The sequence below is a fragment of the Salmo salar genome, chromosome ssa23 (genome assembly GCF_905237065.1).
Source record: "Salmo salar chromosome ssa23, Ssal_v3.1, whole genome shotgun sequence".
In the NCBI taxonomy this organism is placed as follows: domain Eukaryota; kingdom Metazoa; phylum Chordata; class Actinopteri; order Salmoniformes; family Salmonidae; genus Salmo; species Salmo salar.
Genome location: NC_059464.1, coordinates 24,206,773 through 24,227,406, shown reverse-complemented (window position 1 = coordinate 24,227,406; position 20,634 = coordinate 24,206,773). Strand labels below are relative to the sequence as shown.

The following is a 20,634-nucleotide window of genomic DNA, read 5'->3' as shown; positions in this document are numbered from 1 at the left end:
AATCACCTGTCCATTCACCTGTCACATTAATGTTTCCATTCATCATTCCATCTAAGTTGTCTTACAAAAATAAGTGATGCAGCCAGTCTCTCCTCAACTTTTATCCAAGAGAAACTGGCAAGCATAGTATTTATATCAGCCCTCTGATTACATTGAAGAGCAAGATGTGACGCTCTGTTCTGGGCCAGCTGCAGCTTAACTATGTCTTTCCTTGTAGCACTGGACCACACGACTTGAGCCTGCAGAACTTGCTTTTTGGAGTGTGGTGTCAAGAAAGCAGAGCATCTCTTTATTAAGGACAGACCTCTCCCCATCTTTAAAACCATTGAATCTATATGTTTTGACCATGACAGTTTACAATCTAAGGTAACACCTCAACTTGTTCATCAGCCACACCATTCATTACCAGATTCAGCTGAGGTCTAGTTCTTGATTTGTATCAAATACAATGCTCTTAGTTTTAGAGATGTTCAGAACCAGTTTATTACTGGCCACCCATTCCAAAACAGACTGGAACTCTTTATCAATTTCTTTCAATCAATCATCAGTCATTTGTGTCAGTGCAGTACATGTTGAGTACCCTTCTCTATAAGCATGCTGAAAGTCTATTGTTAATTTGTTTATAGAGAAATAGCACTGTATTTGATCAAACACAATTTTTTCCAGCAGTTTGCTAAGAGCTGGCAGCAAGCTTATACTGTAGGTCTGCTGTTAGAACCAGTAAAGGCCGCTTTACCACTCTTGGGTAATAGCGGAATTAATTTGGCTTCCCTCCAGGCCTGTTCGTTGTTAGCATTTCCTGCCGAAGATAGCACACTTTGCCAATGAAGTAATCATAAAAATAATTGGCAACATCAAATGGTTTTGTGATGAATAAGCCATCTGATTCGATGAGAGATGGAATTGAATTTGGATATATTATGTCCTTGTATTGCTACTGCTGTATCATCAAATTAATTATTTAAGTGAGTTTCAGAAATTACTAATATATGAATGTTATCTGATGTTAGCAAGTTATTGATTTCATGAACCTTATTTCTAAGGCTACATACATGAATATGGGCTATTTTCAGCCCTTTCCTGGGTAGCTTATCAGAGATAGTCATAATAATGAAAAGAGCAAACAAAGCAAGAGAAAATAATACATATTCTGCAGTCTATTAATCAATTTGTGTGTGTGTGTGTGCGTTTGCGTGCTGCAGGGTTGAAGCTACAAACCCATAGGCTTGGCTCTCTCATCCCCTCCAGGCTTCTGGGAGGGAGAGTGGACAATGAGCCTGTCATAGCGGATGTAATCAATGTCCCCACGCACTCTGGCAGCTTTCATGGCTGGGATCAGTTCTTTCCTCTTCTGGCGCACAGCTTCAGGATAGTCCTTGTTGAGGAAGATATACGTTCCTCTCAAGTTCTTAGCTCTTTCCAGAACAGCTACTTTGTCCTTGAACTTCAGGAACTTGACCACTATCGGCCTGGGCCTGTCACCTGGGCTGGTTTTACAGTCCTGTGGGCGCACTCCAACTGAATCTTCCTGTGGTACATCTTCAATTTCTCTGAGATCATTTCCCTCACTTTGTCCTCAGACTCCGTCCAGGTCTCGTGGAGATTCTGAAATTCCGTCCACAACCATGTTGTTCCGCCTTTGTCCCTCGAGTCTGATTTATCAGTCATTGTTATCATGGATTCACACACAGAACTGATGTCTTCTCTCAATGACTTACTCATCGAGCTGACCCTGGGAGAACTGCAAACTGTTCTCCAGGTCCTGGACCTCTTTGGTCAGGTCTTCCATTCTTTTATTAGTTGAATCCCCCAGTATTTGGACAAAACACTTGAAGCAATTTTCTTGTTGTTGTAGCAACTACTTGTAGAACTATTTTTGTTTCTTTAAAAGATCCTTCACGTGTGATAGAGACACCACTGTCCTCAACGCTACTCCTGCTGGCTTTGGTCTTTGTCATGGTAGCTAGCAACGTAGGTTACGCTGTTACTCTTCGCAGTTCCAGACCGGGTAGGTCACAGGGAAGATTGAAAAACAACAAACAGCAGTTGTCTAGATAGCCACAAACCCGGGACAATCCGCGGTCCCAGCCACAACCGCGCCGCGAGCTGCGTTCAAGCCTTCAAGAAAACCCTGCTAGCTTGGTATGCAGATAGCTAGCAGCTAGGCTAGCTGCAACCCCAAATAGCTCCTCAGACCTGTTGTTCGGCAGGATTTCTGGACAGAGACTAGCGGTCCCAGAAACTGATGCCAACTGCGTTGCGGGATCAAAACTAAAAAGTTAGCTAGCTACTAAGAACTTTCCAATACACTTTCAAAACAACAAACAACAAACTTTTTCAAAACAACAAAACCGAGCTAAGTGATCACTTGACATGGATACTATCAAACTGTTAATAATTAATATATCCTGCTGTAAATTATCACAATTATGTTCCTTATTACATTCCAACTATGGTCTGACATTCATGCCTCTATGCCAATTAATATCCATCCGCCTATACCATTTACCAGTTACTCAACAAAATTCATCTATTTTGGATTGATGATAACATTTTCCATTTTACTAACATTACAGCAATGTGATCAGTTTTAATAGCAAGCACTAGAAACAAAGGAGTGACAAAAAGATGATGTCACACCTAATAAACACATCCTCTGTGTTGTTTCTTTTGTAAAAAAGGGTTAAACCATACATTCCTTTGTGAGTCTCAAACTGCACCTAATATTTCACAATCAAACATGAAACTTTTTGATTGTGAAATTACTTAACCCCTATCCAATCCTTTTCTTGGAACCACCCTATACACAAACAACGTCACAGCAAGACAGGTGACAACACCTGCTTGTGTAGCAGGCAGAGGACAAAGATGACGCAAGTGCACAGATTTTAATTAGTGGGATCCTTTCACGCCAAATCAAACATGTGAATAAAATGCAGTGGTGTAAAGTACTTTAGTAAAAATACTTGAAAGAACTACTTAAGTAGTTTTTGGGGTATCTGTTCTTTCCTTTACCATTTATATTTTTTACAACTTTTACTTCACTACATTCCTAAAGAATATTATTCACTTTTATTCCATACATTTTCCCTGACACCCAAAAGTACTTGTTACATTTTGAATGCTTAGCAGGATAGGAAAATGATCTAATTCACACACATCAAGAACATCCCTGGTCATCCCTACTGCCTCTGATCTGGCAGACTTGCTAAACACATCCTTCGTGCATAAATTATGTCTGAGTGTTGGGGTGTGCCCCTGGCTATCTGTAAATAAAAAAACGAAATGGTACTGTCTGGTTTTCTTAATATAAGGAATTTGAAATGATTTATTATTTTACTTTTGATACTTAAGTATATTTTAGCAATTACATTTACATTTGATACTTAAGTATATTTAAAACCAAATACTTTTAGACTTTTACTCAAGTAGGATTTTACTGGGTGACTCACTTTTACTTGAGTTATTTTCTATTAAGGTATCTTTACTTTTACTCAAGTGTGACGATTGGGTACTTTTTCCACCACTGATACAATGTACAGAATTGTGTTAATCCATTCATGTTAATCTACTCTGGCGCCACAGACAGACACACCCACCAAGCTAATTTATGACAAAGCAAAAGTGAAGATGTCTTCACCCACAAATGATGCAGCGTCCACCCTTGGGCCATTTGAGATATCGCATGTGACTAACAAATTTCAGTTAATTACTATAGCCCCCGCCTTGGGCCGATCAGTGTAATTTTGTAAACTCCGGAACGCTATGGCAAGACGCATCATTCACCCAAGTTTCATCAAAATCGGGCCAGTGCTGTCAGATCTCGCATGTGACTAACGTACGAACAAATTGAGACAGATCCACTTTCCCCAACCAGATTCCATCATGGGGGACAAGTAATGTGTGGTTACGGTTGAGGCACCCAACAGAAGGAAGATCTGAGTCCTGACTGAACCTCCCTCGCCACAGAAACACACAGGAGACTCTCTGGGAGGCAGTGACACCGCATGTGCTGTTTTATTGGTGGAATAGTCATTTACAGTTGTTTATTAACAGTATAGATTCATTTCATAAACTTTTTTGCACAACTGTTTCAAAAATACAACCACAGATAAGTATTTTGCAATATTCTTCTGATCAATGTCCTACTGCAACCACCATACAGATGCTGTTTCAGTGTTTACTAAAAGCCACATTCTCACCATGCTCACTCATACACATAGTTAGTAATATTACCTTTATCAGTGAATCGGCATGCAGTTTGGTGTCTTGAACTGTATGAGAGAAATAGAGCGCACACACACGCACAAACTGTACATACACATAAACACACAGGTTTGTGAGAATGTTTTAGTGAAGTCTCTGATAGAAGGTCCAATGTTATCAGGCATTAAAATGAGTGGAGGTTCGCTGTGAATCAATGTCACCACACAAGAGGAATATATAGTGGAAAGGAAACAAAACACTTAAACACCCCTCTGCTTCTCACATACATGCACGCACGCCCACAAACATGGACACACACAAACAAATGCTGCTGATGGTAGTACGCCGGGAATATGGGGAAGTTGCCCCTAGACACTAATCTAATGTCAGTTTTTCCATTTCCCCCCTAGAATGGTTATGGTTTGGGGGTGATAAGCTGATCCTAAATCTGTGTCTAAGGGAAACTTAGAATGAGCCCTGCTGTTTGTCCAATCAGATCAGGAGGTCAGTGACTGAGGGCAGTAGCTCAGTCAACTCAGATTGAATGTTGGCAATCTGGGTGACAGGGTTGCCACGGAGATCAAGGCAGGTCAGCTTTGGGCAGGAAGCCAGGAGTTGAAGGTCAGATAGTTTGGATATTTCTGCATATTACGGTCAAAGAAAATTACAACATCTCTAACAGTATTATCCTGTTGGGGCTAGGGGGCAGTATTTTCACGGCCGGATGAAAAACGTACCCAATTTAAACAGGTTACTACTCTGGCCCAGAAAATAGAATATGCATATTATTAGTAGATTTGGATGGAAAACACTCTGAAGTTTCTAAAACTGTTTGAATGGTGTCTGTGAGTATAACATAACTCATATGGCAGGCAAAAAAACGGAGAAAAATTTAATCAGGAAGTGGGAGAAATTAGAAATGTAGTTTTTCTTTTGAATCCCTTGAAAAACTAGTGACATAGGATTTACATTGCACCTCCTAACTCTTCCATTGGCTGTCAACAATCTTTAGGAACTGGTTTCATCCGTCACCTGTTACCGGGCAGAAAATTGTGGCTCAGTCAATCACTGGCCAGTCTGAGGACAGGTGTCTTATGATGCGCGTGCACGTGACTTTGTTGTTTTTTATTTTTCTTCTGGGATGAATACCTATTGCCCGGTTGTAAAATTATCGCAATTTTACGTTAAAAAATACCCTAAAGGATTGATTGTAAACATCGTTTGACGTGTTTCTACAAACGGTAATGGAACTTTGAACATTTCGTCTATGGATTTGCGTCCACGCCACATGGCATTGTAAAGTGTTCTGGATGGGTCAACAAAACGGACGTATTTGGACATAAATTATGGACTTTGCAGAACAAATGAACATTTCTTGTGGAAGTGGGTGCCCATCCGAGTGCATTCCGCCGAAGATCAGCAAAGGTAAGTAAATATTTCGAACATATTTTTTGAGATTTGTCGACGTCGTGGTTGTAGGCTAACTGTATAGCTTAGCATTGAAGGCTAAGTTCTGTACTCAGAATATTGAACAATGTACTTTTTCCGTAAAGTTATTTTGAAATCTGACAAAGTGGTTGCATAAAGTAGTAGATTATCTCTAATTCTTTAAATAATTGTTATAAATTTTGTCAACGTTTATGAGTTCTTCTGTAAATTAAATGTGCCTATTCACCGGGAGTTCTGGGGAGAAAACATTTTCTGAACGTCACGCGCCAATGTAAAAATTGGGTTTTTGGATATAAATATAAAGTTGATTATACAAAAAAATGCATGTATTTTCTAACATGATGTCCTAGGAGTGTCATCTGATGAAGATTGTCAAAGGTTAGTGCTTAATTTTAGCTGTATATCTGGTTTTGTGATGGCTATCCGTGCTTGGAAAATGGCTTTTCTTTTTTTTGTTGCTAAGATGCTAAAATAATCTAATGTTTTGCTTTCACCGTAAAGCCTTTTTGGAATCGGACAATGTGATTGGATTAACTAGTAGAGTATCTTTAAAATGCCGTATAATACTTGAATTTTAATTTTGAGATTCTTTTTTGGGGGAATTTCACGCCGTGCTATCTCACTGGTTGTTGTCCAACCAATCCCGTTAACGGGATTTTATCCTCTAGAGGTTATTAAACATTAATGTATTACCACATTGAAACTGATAAAAAGAGAAAGGCAAGGATACGGTTGTTCTTCAAGGACACTTCTTGCAACTTGGGGAGATAGTACAGTCCATCCAAATTCTCAATAGTGTTGTCATCAGCCTCCAACACCTGCGAAATGGAAGGCCATATTGTTAGACAAACATCAAAATATTAAGTACAAAAACTAGAGTACAGCACATGAATAAATATTAATTTGAGCATAACATCAAATGTTTTTTAAGTACTATACCTCGAGGCACTGCAGCATGGCAAACTGAGGAGGCAGCCTAAGCAGCTGATTGCATGATAGATTGATATGAGTGACCAATAGCAGCTGGTCCAGGTGGCATAACATGGTCAGGTTCTGTTGAGGTGAGGGTGAAAGACATTAGGTGGACTTACAGCCACAAAGAAGAGAATGGGGAGTCAAACTCTGGATGGACAAGGATTGACAGATACAGGCAGGAACAGACAGCACTAACCTTGTCAGAGAGACTGAAGACCCGGACCTCAGCGTACTCCATCTTGAGAATGGTGTTCTCGATCATGAACTTACTGCACAGGTCACCGTAATACGCAGAGCGCATGGAGTCCACCTCCTGTGTGAGAAAGACAGAGCAGTGATAGAAAACACATCTATTATGTATTAGTGTACACCACTAGGTAATAGCCCTGTAAAGCACTAACTTTAAGAGTCTGGAAGTGAGAAAGGGTCTCTCGCTCGTAACCTAGAGGATCTAGTGCCCTCATAAGCAGAACGATGGTCAGCAAGCACCCTGAGAAAGTGAGAAATTACAATTGTCATACATTTTGTGATGTTTCCAATAGTGATAGATAAATAACAAACCCCAACATACACGCTACACTCAAAGTGTGTACTTACACTTGTTCTGAGGCTCCAGCTCCAGCAGTTGGTTGCAGGACTGTAGTTCAGACTGCAACACAGAGGTCTTTTCCACAGACAGCTCACTCCTACCAGAGACAAAAAAAGATGCAGAGGTATTTTTTTTCCCATTCAGTAAACAGAAAGTCTGATATACCAACCAGAGAGCCTGCAAAAGCGCTGCTATTCACACACACACACACACACACACACACACACACACACACACACACACACACACACACACACACACACACACACACACACACACACACACACACACACTACCTGAAGAGCTCCTGATCAGTGGCAGAATCCCTGCACCAACTCTCAGACCGACCTGTGAAAGATGGAGGCAATACTGTGAGGTGAAGCCAGAGGGCAGCAGAGAGCAAGGACTGAAGTCTTAAACATTATATACCCATCGCAGACATGTTAACACAAAAAATGACAAGAGCATGTACTCAGTCACACAGAAGGTGCATTAGCACATAAACATTATTTCACCTGTGTACAGAGCACAGTCTCTGTGAGTGTGTTTCTCAGTCCAGTGCACGGTCAGGTTGTGTTCATTAATGATGTCACTGATAGTGCCAGGAGGAAGCTCACAGATCTGACACCATGTTAAGGTCCACAATCAAATAGAGTAAGTGTGGATGCTTGTGTTTGTTAAAGTGATCGAATGTATAATGTTATATGTTGCAAATACCTGTTGAGCATTGCCCATCTCGAAGACAGGTTCAACATAGATCATTAAAAATATATATAATAATAATAACACTAGTTTTATTGTCACATTCACCGGATAGGTGCAGTGACATTTTTTATTTTACAGGGTCAGCCATAGTAGTAGTGTGTCCGTGGAGCAAATTAGGGTTAAGTGCTTTGGTCAAGGGCACAAGACAGATTTTTCACCTTGTCAGCTCAGGTATTCGAACTAGCCACCGTTTGGTTACTGGCCCAACACGCTGCAGAGATAAAGTAATTATCTATGTCTGTAAAGGTTCATTGGTTTCTTTCTCTACCTGTGTTTCAGTAACAGATATGGAGAGCTCTTATCAAAAAGAGACATGTTAAGAATGATGAAACCTACTGTAGACTACAACACAGGGATGAGAAAGGAATGAAAAAGAAAGTGAGCACTGAGCAGCACAAAGGAAAAGTGCATTACCACATGCCTAGAACAGAGTAATGTCTTTAGCCTCTGAGATGTTAAAAGTCTCCCTTATGGGGGTCTTTGAGCTGATCTGGACTGGTTCCGTTTGACATGTGTGTACAAAGCGCTTGTGAACGTTGTAGGGTCCCATACCATATAGGGCCAAAAAGCCCCATCTGTCTGCTCTCCTTTTCCACTCTCTCAGCGGAGCTGACGTGAATGTCAAGTTGCACACCCCACATTTGCATAGGGAGTGACGTGTCACATTTTCTGGCCTATTCAGACGGACAAATGTTCTCTTCCTCTGAGCAAGTGAGACAGCACATGAACGGTGACAGTCTAGCAAGTGCAGCCGTTGTGGTTTCATCTCACTGTGATATTCTCAGCTGGATTTAGAGCTCACAACATGAAAAAAACACAAAATAATTTCATAGAATTGTAGCAAAACCACTTTCTCTTGCTCAAAGACAGACTAAATCACTTTGTGCTTAAAGCTGAAGTTGTAACGATTCTGCACACGTTTGAATGGTGTCTACACTGCTCGGTGGACGTTTAGAAAAATTGTGTGATCAGTTAAATGAAATTGTGCCAATATTGTACTGTCAACTAAGTATTATCATATTTATTTTAGTTATAAGAAATGTGATTGTAATATAATTTGATTGTTACTATATTTAGTAAGCATTTCAGTCATTTCAAACTCTACTGGTCCACTTTTGTTGAATAGGGAAAAAAATCATATGAATTGTACTATGTACTTGAGCTTGTATCCTCAAAAGTGACTACATAATTATGGTTGGGTATACCTTTTGGCAGAAATCAACATTTTGCCACATCATTCACATTTTACCCATGACCATGAAGGAAAGGATACCCAGACAGGGCTGTGTCTGAAGTGAGGATGGACACTCCTCCATTCCACACGCTGGGGCTGACCATCCAACACCAGCATCAGACCACTAGATGAAGCCTGAAAGGAGAGAGTCAGGGAGGAAGAGTTGAACTGTAGAAGGAGCAGAGGACATACACGTTACAGTAAGGTGTGTACTTTGAGGGTATACGTTGGAGTACTCACGTTGACAGGTCTGGAGAAGGCCACAGCCACTCTCTCCTCCTCACGGCTGACAAACACACAGCTTATCATCTCCTCTCGCTCCGCTGAGAAAGGCAGAGAAACAGAGCTCACATACTGCTCACTGCTGGAAGATAATAAAGACAATTTATATAGAAAATACAAAATTATACACGCACCTCTGCCTAGCAACCACCTGTAGTAAAACCAGGCACTCTGGTCATTGGGGTCAGTGAAGAAGGCATTCTGTACGAGTTCATACTCTGAAAATAAAAACAAAAGGGTTTAGTAATGTATGATGATAACACAGACAACCAGCACACATCAACTCATTATTCTGCCTTGCATCCAACCCATGGTATTCCTAGTGACAGTGCCCTCTGTCTGCCTGTTTAAAGTATTACACAACTGTATTCCACTGACAATATATCTATATATGTTTGTAACTCTGCCTGGCCGTGGTGTTGTCCATACCTTTGAGCAGCTGTTCCTCACAGACGCGATGAGAGTGTGTCTGAGGGGAGGGTGGAGGGGAGGAGTGGGAGGGCTGGTGGCAGGGCGAGGGGGGGTCGGGAGACTCAGGGTGGAGTAGGGGAAGGAGGGTGCTCCGGTAGTGCCAGCTGGAGTAATTGGAGAAGTTGGAGCCGATGAGACGGTCAGTGAACTGCAGCTCCTGGTCCACAGGCACACCAGACATCTTCACCACCATCCGGCGATAGTCCCAGCAGTGAACTGAGAAAGATGAGGAGGGGAAATTGAATAAGAAAAAAAAGTATGAATGGAGAGACCGGGACGTCAAAACATATTTTGATCCTCTGCCTCATTCATTTCTATCTCTTGTCTCTATCAAGCTCACCTCTCATCCACCTCTCCACCCATCCTCCTTCAAAACTGTAGTCCCTCCCCAACTCCTCTCCTCCCTCACTATCATCCTCCTACCCTCTGACTCACAGTTGCGGTCGTCCAGACTGAGGCAGCGGTCACACAGGCCCAGTTCTCTGGCCCAGTCAGGTCTGGGCAGGCGGGCTGAAACCCAGCCTCTGTGGTGCCAGCTGCCGTACGACTTTGGGTTCACCTTCAGACACGACTCCAGAAACAACAACTCAGCCTCATACGTCTTCTGCACGTCATCCTCCTCACTGATACAGAGAAAAGGATAAGACATGTATGAGTATGATGCACTTATATAATTAACAAGTATTGGTACTTTCAAATAATTATAGCTACAAGAGACTCAGCTGTGCCACCATGGGCAAAAATGCATTATAAGAGTTGTAGTGTCCTCACCGTACAGTCTCCAGGTGCAACAGGATCTCTCTCCTGTAGTTCCAGAGAGTGGCAAAATCAGGATTGGAGGATAGCAGCTGCTGGGTCAACTGAAGGGCCTCATCATCCAACACACCCTCCATCCTCTAAAACCAGCAAGAGAAAAGGAAAAGGGAAGTGATGAAATGTGATCTTCAAAGTTACTGCACAGCTCTGTCATCCCATCCAAGCAACTGCATAATCAGGGCATTACCAGGCTTAAACCACAGCCATAGATAAACCTATTGGTTTATCTTCCGATTTTGACTGAATGTGTCTGTGTCAAACAGACCTTTGTAAAGATGGCATCTCGTGCTGCCACATAAATCTTGAGTTTCTTCTCTCTCTCTTTTCTCTTCTCTTCCTCCTGCTGGGCGGTGGACTTCAGCTTTACCCGTCCATGCTGTGAGAAAGACACACAGGAAGACACTCAATTAGCACATTGGATTGATATCCAGTAATGATTAAAAGATTACAATAAATAAATCGAACTTGAACACAGAAAAATAATCACTCTTCACTCACCATCGTGTCAGTTCAGGGAATAGGCTGTGCAAATCTAAAACCAAAGAGCAGATTGAGATGGCGAATCAAGAATTAAGTATGTGAAATCAAGAATTAAGTATGTGAACCACGGAACCGTCAGGCGCCTGCGCTTACACACTCAAAGCAATTGCGGCCTGCATCTGCGGGAACACCTCTTTAAACTACTTTTGGTCAATTTTTAAGCTAGGACAGACGGGAATAGACCAGTGCAGTAGGTACCGTAACGTTGGATGCCAACAGCCGATAAACACTACAGATGAGGCGAGGGCGACAACGGTAGACATTGTCCTTCGCCCCTGCCTGCTGAGGACGGTTGTTTTCCCGCAGTTCTGTTAACAACAGCGAGGGCAGGTGTTCGGCAGGCGGGAGCGAAGGACACTTAACGTTATGCGCTAGCTAGGTAGTACTAGGCCTCCAGTAAAAAGAAAGCTAGCTAGTAAGCTAGCAGACGGTGTCGCCTCCGTATGCTGTGTACCGGAGTTAGTGATGGGTCGTTCGCGAACGAGTCGTCTCTAAGAGCCGGCTCTTGTAGGTGAACGTTGGGATCCGGCTCGCATATCAGAAGAGCCTAAACTATTTATAAAAATACATTAAAAAATAAGATATGAATAATCAAAAGATTTAAATGAATAGATTTAACTAATTCAAAGAACGAATGGATGCTGTTTGACGAGAGAGCAACTGGGGATGCCGCACGAATGAATCCCTCAGCAGATGCCGTAATGGAGGTCCGATCCTATTTGGAGGAGCCCCTCCAAAGATCTGCAGATCCTGAGCTGGTGGAAGAACAAGGCCTCTGTCTACCCACGGCTTACTAAAGTCATGACAGGGAGACTGCAGTGGCCACATCCGTTCCCTCTGAGAGGGTCTTCTCGAAAACAGGACAAATAATTCCTGAGAGAAGAAACCGCATCAGCCCCTCGAAAGTGAGGCAGCTTGCATTTCTGAATGCAATCTCTCATAAAAGCAAAATATGGTCAGCATTGCTGTGTGCTGCTGGTTATAATATGGCCATAAAGAAGAGAGAGAAAAGAGGGACCAGTTTAATGTTTTAAGTGGGATGCTGCAGTTTTGCACATTGTTATTTATTTTTCGTTGATATGGTGCAATATTCTATTATTATGTTGTTCAGATTGTATTAGTTTTGAAATGTTACATTTACATGCACTTTGTTTATATACATTAAAAAAGTTATACTTTAAATGCACATGTGTAATAGCATCTTTCTTTTTTACATTTATTTCAATTTGTGGGATGCTGCAGTTTTGCAAATTCTTATTTATTTTTCTTTGATATGGCGCAATATTCTATTATGCTGTTCAGATTGTGTTCGTTTTGAATGGACAGATTTATATGCACTTTGTTTATATACATTAAAAAGTTATACTTTAAATGCAAATGTTTAATAGCATTATTTTTCATAACAAACCAATGCATTGTTAAATACATTGTGGTTAAGTTAGAGTATGATTTCATTTAATAATTTAATTTTAATTGTTTTAACACCAATCATAGTCAAACTATCGCAAACTGTTTGACTTGAAAAAATATAAAACATATTTTTTTAAAGAGTCGTTTGGGAGCCAAAAGAGCCGGCTCTTTTAGGTGAGCTGAGCCGATCATTTACATTTACATTTTAGTCATTTAGCAGACGCTCTTATCCAGAGCGACTTACAGTAGTGAGTGCATACATTTTATACGAGCCGGTTCACTGAAAAGAGCCAGAATGCCCATCACTAACCTGAGTAGCTAGTGGGGGCGACACCGGTAGACAGTGTCTTTCAGCCTCGCCTGTCGGGCACCGTTTTCCGGCAGTTCTGTTAACAACGGTGAGGTCAGGCGGGAGCGAAGGACACTGTCAACCGGTGTCACTCCCGCTAGCTAGTTAAGGACTCCAGAACACATCAGAGTGGTGCAAAAACTCTGATAATACTTTTAATTTTGCTTTCCATCTAAATCCAAAATTGTCACAAGCATGAAAATGTCGTGCTTGTGGGGGGTAGAGGGGAACACGGCAGTTGACGTACTGGCTAAACAAGCACTTAGAAGTGGGGATGTTGATGTCGTAGTTTCAATGAGCAAGACAGAGGCAAAAAGCCTGATAGGGACAGTGATGCAGAGATGGCAGGAGCAGTGGAATAGAGTGACTAAGGGCAGGCATTTATTTCAAGCACAGAGGAAAGTCGGGGAGGACAGGACGGCAGGAAGGGACAGAAGAGAGGAGGCTATTTACACAAGGCGTTCATGCAGAAACCAATGGGATGTTCGGGGGGGGGGGGGGGGTTTGCAGATGCAGGAATTCCCACATGCAGGAACGCCCCAAATTGCGGGCCGTAATCACACTTGCCCAAAACCGCACCAACCTTCTGATGGCAGCAAAACAACGAGTGAGGGGAATACTGAGTTGTGTCAAGTCGGCTACAGCATAATAATAATCCGTTTGCTGAATACATGAAGATCGACTCGCCAGTCGAAAGTATTTGTAAACATACATGATTAGCGCTTCGACTTGGCAATCGCCCATCAACAAAACAGGACCCCAAGCTGTCGGACGCACCGTTGAGTATACCCGCTTATTCACATGTCGATTCGATAAAAACACATGTACTAACATTAATTCCAACATAATAACACCACATATACTCACTCCAAAAGTCTACTGCTGTTGTAGCAATGTGTGGATTCGTTTACTTTGGTTTTCAGACGAAATATTGATGTGTGCCTGTGTCACCCAGTGGCAGTGAGGCGAACAACTACAATTTGAACTTCCGGCCCGTAGAAATTGACGTCACGACCAATGGAGTTTATGATATGTATGGCTCCCTCTTGTGGACGGATATACACTTTTCAGTTTCAAGTTTTACTTGTCACAAGTACAGTGAAATGTTTAACTTGCAAGCCCTACCCAACAGTGCAGGATTCAATATAAAATAGTATAACTAATACAAAATGTAGAACACGAGAAATAAGAAATAAGAGAGGAAGTTATATCCAGGGTCAGTGCCAGTACCAAATGTACAATGTGAAGGGATACTCGAGTATTTGAGGTAGTACTGTAGGCAAGTGTTGCGAGATAACTCAATCCGTTAGAATACTGTGAGACAAGCATTTATATAAAAGACCACTCCGTAAGCCACGCCCCAGTGGGCAGAGCTAGGCATGTTGCACTTGGACACGTTTTAATACAAAAAGCATCTACTTTTACAATGTGTCTTCCACATGGCAGGATTAGACAGATGGGTATACAGATAAGATTTACTAAGGTCCCAGCCCATATGGGGGTGGAGGGGAACAAGGCAGTTGATGTACTGGCTAAACAAGCACATAGAAGTGGGGATGTTGATGTCGTAGTTTCAATGGGCAAGACAGAGGCAAAAAGCCTGATATGGACAGTGATGGTGCAGAGATGGCAGGAGCAGTGGAATAGAGTGACCAAGGGCAGGCATTTATTTCTAGTAAAGAGGAAAGTTGCGGAGGGGAGGAAGGCAGGAAGGGACAGAAGAGAGGAGGCTATTTTTACAAGATTAAGGGTGGGACACAGCCAGTTGAATAAGTCCTTAAATGTGATAGGAAATCATCCAACGTCATTGGATATAGTCTCAAATATTTTGTTATCTTTTTTAAGAGTAACGGGAGCTGGCAGGTAGGATTTCATTTCTCGCCGTCTCTGGCCCACACTCCAGTACAGTAGGTGGCGGTAATGCACCATAACGTTGGATGCCAATGCCGATAAACCCCACTGAAGAAGAAGAATGGGTCTTCCAGGGCAGAAGAGTCGAGCTGCGTGGTTGTTCGCATGAGGTTCCTTGATTGGTGAAGCGTGTAGAGTTTATCCATAGTTCGGGGAATGGAAAATGGCGGAGAGTAGTGCGGACGAAATTGAGGAAAAGTTGGTGAAGCAACAGCTGTGCTGGAATGCGAACAAAGTGTCAGTTCTGATGTCATGGAGCGGGAGGACGAGGGTCAAGGACCGGAATGGCCGGTAGTGGAAAGACATAGGAAGAAGAGAGATCATGATACAGAAAGCAGTGGAGCGTCTAGTAAAGAAAGCATAAAGAGGACCAAGGTAAGAAGCAATAGTAGGGATGTGTTGGAGTGGAAAATGGTGATAGTGTTTGATGAGACCAAAGGGTCTCACTTACACACTATCAGACTTACTAATGCCATAGGTAGGTGAAGTGAAATGAGCTCGGGTTCATTGGAAATGGTAGATTGTTAATATTGTGTGGTAGCCAGGCTCAGCTAGAGAAGATTTTGAAAATGGGAAGAATTTTAAAAGCCATGTCCTTGGTGCTTATGCTAGATTGAGGGGAGTCATCACTGGGGTCCCAATATCCATGCTAGCTGGACTAACAACAGATGTAAAATTACTGATGCTAGCATTGGATGTGCTCGTGGAAGCAGAACAACCTGTGTCGTGGACAGGTGCAGGTGTAGTACTGCTGGTAGTAGCAGTACTACCAGTAGAGCTGGTATGTGTCTCTATGGACGCGGGCCTTACTTTGTTTTAACCATTTGTCAATTTTCGAGCAAACGAAATGAGCAGCAGTTACGTTTGGCTACATATTGACCGTTAGTGGAATTCCAGCGAGAGAGTAACGGTTAATGTGATTGGATGTTAATTATTTGACTAGGCTACCTGTGTTTGACATTGTGTTGTTATTTCGCTGAACACTAGATGGTTTAATTTTTATTTTTGGCAGGGAACCGAGGCTACTCAGGCAAGAGGAAAAACACACCCAAATGTATAGCCCCATTTTGAAAATGTTTGAAATTGGAAAATCTTTGAAAATGTGAAAAAAAACTACATAAAAAAAAAAAAATGTGAATCACATTTTTATTTGGTGTACCCCGAAGGCATTGAGCGTACCCCCAGTTTGGGAATACCTGGGATAGATGGTGAGTTGGCTCATCTGAACTCTAGACCCAAACTGCTACAGACCTATATCTATCCTACCCTGTCTTTCTAAGGTCTTCGAAAGCCAAGTTAACAAACAGATTACCGACCATTTCGAATCCCACAGTACCTTCTCCGCTATGCAATCTGGTTTCAGAGCTGGTCATGGGTGCACCTCAGCCACACTCAAGGTCCTAAACGACATCATAACCACCATCAATAAGAGACATTACTGTGCAGCCGTATTCATTGACCTGGCCAAGGCTTTCGACTCTGTCAATCACCACATTCTTATTGGCAGACTCGACAGCCTTGGTTTCTCAAATGATTGCCTCGCCTGGTTAACCAACTACTTCTCTGATAGAGTTCAGTGTGTCAAATCGGAGGACCTGTTGTCCGGACCTCTGGCAGTCTCTATGGGGGTGCCACAGGGTTCAATTCTCAGGGCGACTCTCTTCTCTGTATACATCAATGATGTTGCTCTTGCTGCTGGTGATTCTCTGATCCACCTCTACGCAGACGACACCATTCTGTATACTTCTGGCCCCTCTTTGGACACTGTGTTAACTAACCTCCAGAAGAGCTTCAATGCCATACAACTCTCCTTCCGTGGCCTCCAACTGCTCTTAAACTCAAGTAAAACTAAATGCATGCTGTTCAATCGATCACTGCCCGCACCTGCTCGCCCGTCCAGCATCACTACTCTGGACGGCTCTGACTTAGAATTCGTGGACAACTACAAATACCTAGGTGTCTGGTTAGACTGTAAACTCTCCTTCCAGACTCACATTAAGCATCTCCAATCCAAAATTAAATCTAGAATCGGCTTCCTATATCGCAACAAAGCATCCTTCACTCATGCTGCCAAACATACCCTCGTAAAACTGACCATCCTACCGATCCTCGACTTCGGTGATGTCATCTATAAAATAGCCTCCAACACTCTACTCAACAAACTGGATGCAGTCTATCACAGTGCCATCTGTTTTGTCACCAAAGCCCCATACACTACCCATCATTGCGACCTGTACGCTCTCATTGGTTGGCCCTCACTTCATACTCGTCGCCAAACCCACTGGCTACAGGTTATCTACAAGTCTCTGCTATGTAAAGCCCCCCCTTATCTCAGCTCACTGGTCACCATAGCAGCACCCACTCGTAGCACACGCTTCAGCAGGTATATATCACTGGTCACCCCCAAAGTCAATTCCTCCTTTGGTCATCTTTCCTTCCAGTTCTCTGCTGCCAATGACTGGAACGAACTGCAAAAAATCTCTGAAGCTGGAGACTGATATCTCCCTCACTAGCTTTAAGCACCAGCAGTCAGAGCAGCTCACAGATCACTGCACCTGTACATAGCCCACCTGTAAACAGCCCATCTATCTACCTACCTCATCCCCATACTGTATTTATTTATTTATCTTGCTCCTTTGCACCCCAGTATCTCTACTTGCACATTCATCTTCTGCACATCTACCATTCCAGTGTTTTAATAGGGATAGGGGGCAGTATTTTCACATCCGGATGAAAAACATGCCCAAATGAAACTGCCTGCTACTCGGGCCCAGAAGGTAGGATATGCATATTATTGGTGATTTGGATAGAAAACACTCTGAAGTTTCTAAAACTGTTTGAATGATGTCTGTGATTATATAACAGAACTCATATGGCAGGCAACAACCTGAGAAAATCCAACCAGGAAGTTGGAAATCTGAGGCTTGTAGTTTTTCAAGTGATTCCCTATCCAACATACAGTATTAGCGGGGTCATGTTGCACTTCCTAAGGCTTCCACTAGATGTCAACAGTCTTTAGAACCTTGTTTCATGCTTTTACTGTGAATAGGGAGCGAACAAGAGCTGACTCAACCAGGTGTCCCAGGATAAGGCATGAGTTCAGTTACACGCGCAGCCTTGGGAGCGAGCTTAGTATATCTTCATTCCTAAAGAGAAAGGAATCGTCCGGTTGGAATTTTATTGAAGATTTTATGTTAAAACATCCTAAAGATTGATTCTATACATCGTTTGACATGATTCTACAAACTGTAGTATAACTTTTTTGACTTTTCATCTGGACTTAGCAAGCACACACCTGGAATAGTGAACCTAACACGCAAACAAAATGGAGGTATTTGGACATAAAGATGAACTTTATCGAACAAAACAAACATTTATTGTTGAACTGGGATACCTGGGAGTGCATTCTGATGAAGATCATGAAAGGTAAGTGAATATTTATCATACCATTTCTGAGTGTTGTTGACTCCAACATGGCGGGTTTCTGTTTGGCTTGCTGTTGTTGTCTGAGCGCCGTACTCAGATTATTGCAAAGTGTGCTTTCGCCGTGAAGCTTTTTTGAAATCTGACACAGCGGTTGCATTAAGGAGAAGTGTATCTATAATTCTGTGCATAACACCTGTATATTTTGTCAAAGTTTATGATAAGTATTTCTGTAAATTGATGTGGCTCTCTGCAAAATCACCGGAGGGTTTTGGAGGCAAAACATTACTGAACATTACGCGCCAATGTAAACTGAGATCTTTGGATATAAATATGAACTTTATCGAACAAAACATGCATGTATTGTGTAACATGAAGTCCTATGAGTGCCATCTGATGAAGATCATCAAAGGTTAGTGATTAATTTTAGCTGTATTTCTGGTTTTTGTGACACCTCTCCTTGCTTGGAAAATGGCTGTGTGGTATTTCTTGTTTAGGTGCTGTCCTAACATAATCTAATACTATGCTTTCGCCGTAAAGCCTTTTTGAAATCGGACACTGTGGTTGGATTAAGGAGAATCTTATCTTTAAAATGGTGTATAATACTTGTATGTGTGAGAAATTTGAAATATGAGATTTTGGTTGTTTTGAATTTGGTGCTCTGCTATTTCACTGGCTGTTGGCAAATCGATCCCGCTAACGGGATTCGCGTGTTAAGGGGTCTCTTAATTGCTATTGTAACAGTGTAGGTTCGGTCCCTCTCTTCGCCCCAATCCGGGCTCGAACCAGGGACCCTTGCACACATCAACAACTGACACCCCACGAAGCATCGTTACCCATCGCGCCACAAAAGCCGCGGCCCTTGCAACGCAAGGGGAAACCCTACTTCAAGTCTCAGAGCGAGTGAAGTCACTGATTGAAAGGCTATTAGCACGCACCACCGCTAACTAACTAGCCATTTCACATCGGTTACACTATATTGTAATTACTTCGCCACCATGGCCTATTTATTGCCTTAACTCCCTTATCTTACCTCATTTGCACTCGCTGTATATATACTTTTTGTTTTATTTTGTTCTACTGTATTATTGACTGTATGTTTTGTTTATTCCATGTGTAACTCTGTTGTATGTGTCGAATTGCTATGCTTTATCTTGGCCAGGTCGCAGTTGCAATGAGAACTTGTTCTCAACTAGCCTACCTGGTTAAATAAAGGTGAAATAAAATAAATAATTAAAAAACAGAGCTCTGAGTGTCTCTCTCTGCCTCAGTGCCTTCCTGTGTCTCTCCTTTGATCTGTCTTCTACTACCACTCTGTGTGCCTTTATTTCGCTCAACACATGTTGGTCAATCTCCAAATGGCCTGTGGATGCCACCACCTGCTCTATCTTCTGTGGGAGCTCTGTGACCTGTGTGGGATCTGTTGTTTTTGTTGTTAAAGACATGGTATCTGTTCCTACATTTCTTCACCAGTTGTTGGAGGGTTCTCCCTTCACTCTCTATGTACTGCTCTATTGTGGTGTTGCCCAGCCAGTCTCCCCAGGTGGACAGCACCATGGCTGTCCACCTGAATGGTGACTCCAAACCTTTTCTCCCAGGTACGTCAGGCAGGTATCTGTTTGTCTTATTCACCATTCAGTGAACGAGGAGAATACAGGCATCACAATGAGAAGCACATGGGGTCCAGGGCAGTATAGAGCCACACTCGGAGTCCTCAGAATCAAATTCAGTGGTGAACTCACCCTTCCAGCCAGGCGTATCAACTAAGACTACCTGCCTACCAGCCACTTCACCCTGTCATCTCACACTGTGCGCCAGTCTTTCAGTATCAAACACCTTGCCCCGGATGATGTTCCCTGCCATGCTCCTCCCAACACAGTTCGCACCCAGAAGCACAGCCCTCACCTCCACATCATGTTTACCTCCTCCTATAAGGCAGACAGAAAGATGGACAAACAAAGGGGAGAGATGACAATATTTGTTTATATAGCATTGAATTTCACTAATTGATTAATGCCCCCCCCCCCCCCACAGAAAACATTAATCCCATAGATTCCAAACCTAATCCCAATATACACTCATCACACACAGTTGCTCTCTTCTACATTAGCCTCAGCATCCCTCAGTTTTTCACATCCGCTCTCTTCTGCAGCAACTTTACAATCATGTCATTGTGAATTTGATAACAACCACTCTGTGCTACCATCCTCTCTA

General features: G+C 42.4%; 1 protein-coding gene across 2 annotated transcripts; it reads right to left on the bottom strand.

The window, feature by feature from the left end:
* Nucleotides 1-3,988: 3,988 nt before the first annotated feature.
* On the bottom strand, nucleotides 3,989-14,054 carry rabggta (Rab geranylgeranyltransferase subunit alpha). 2 transcript variants are annotated; one of them, NM_001141798.1, is given in 17 exon segments: nucleotides 3,989-4,847; nucleotides 6,386-6,473; nucleotides 6,595-6,708; nucleotides 6,827-6,943; nucleotides 7,032-7,120; nucleotides 7,228-7,316; nucleotides 7,516-7,567; nucleotides 7,735-7,840; nucleotides 9,258-9,353; nucleotides 9,459-9,541; nucleotides 9,635-9,718; nucleotides 9,930-10,187; nucleotides 10,407-10,594; nucleotides 10,743-10,867; nucleotides 11,053-11,163; nucleotides 11,286-11,319; nucleotides 13,954-14,054. In NM_001141798.1, coding segments are annotated over 16 exon segments (1,752 nt in total). In that variant the 5' UTR covers nucleotides 11,289-11,319; nucleotides 13,954-14,054; the 3' UTR covers nucleotides 3,989-4,698.
* Between the last annotated feature and the right edge of the window lie 6,580 nt (nucleotides 14,055-20,634).

Bases quoted from the DNA above. Each gene is read 5' to 3' on its own strand.
- rabggta (XM_014169280.2), bottom strand. The intron at 7,121-7,227 runs GTAAGTACACAC...TCACTTTCTCAG, and splicing joins GCTGGAGCCTCAGAACAAGT to GGTGCTTGCTGACCATCGTT. The intron at 6,944-7,031 runs GTTAGTGCTTTA...TTTCTCACACAG, and splicing joins CTCACTTCCAGACTCTTAAA to GAGGTGGACTCCATGCGCTC.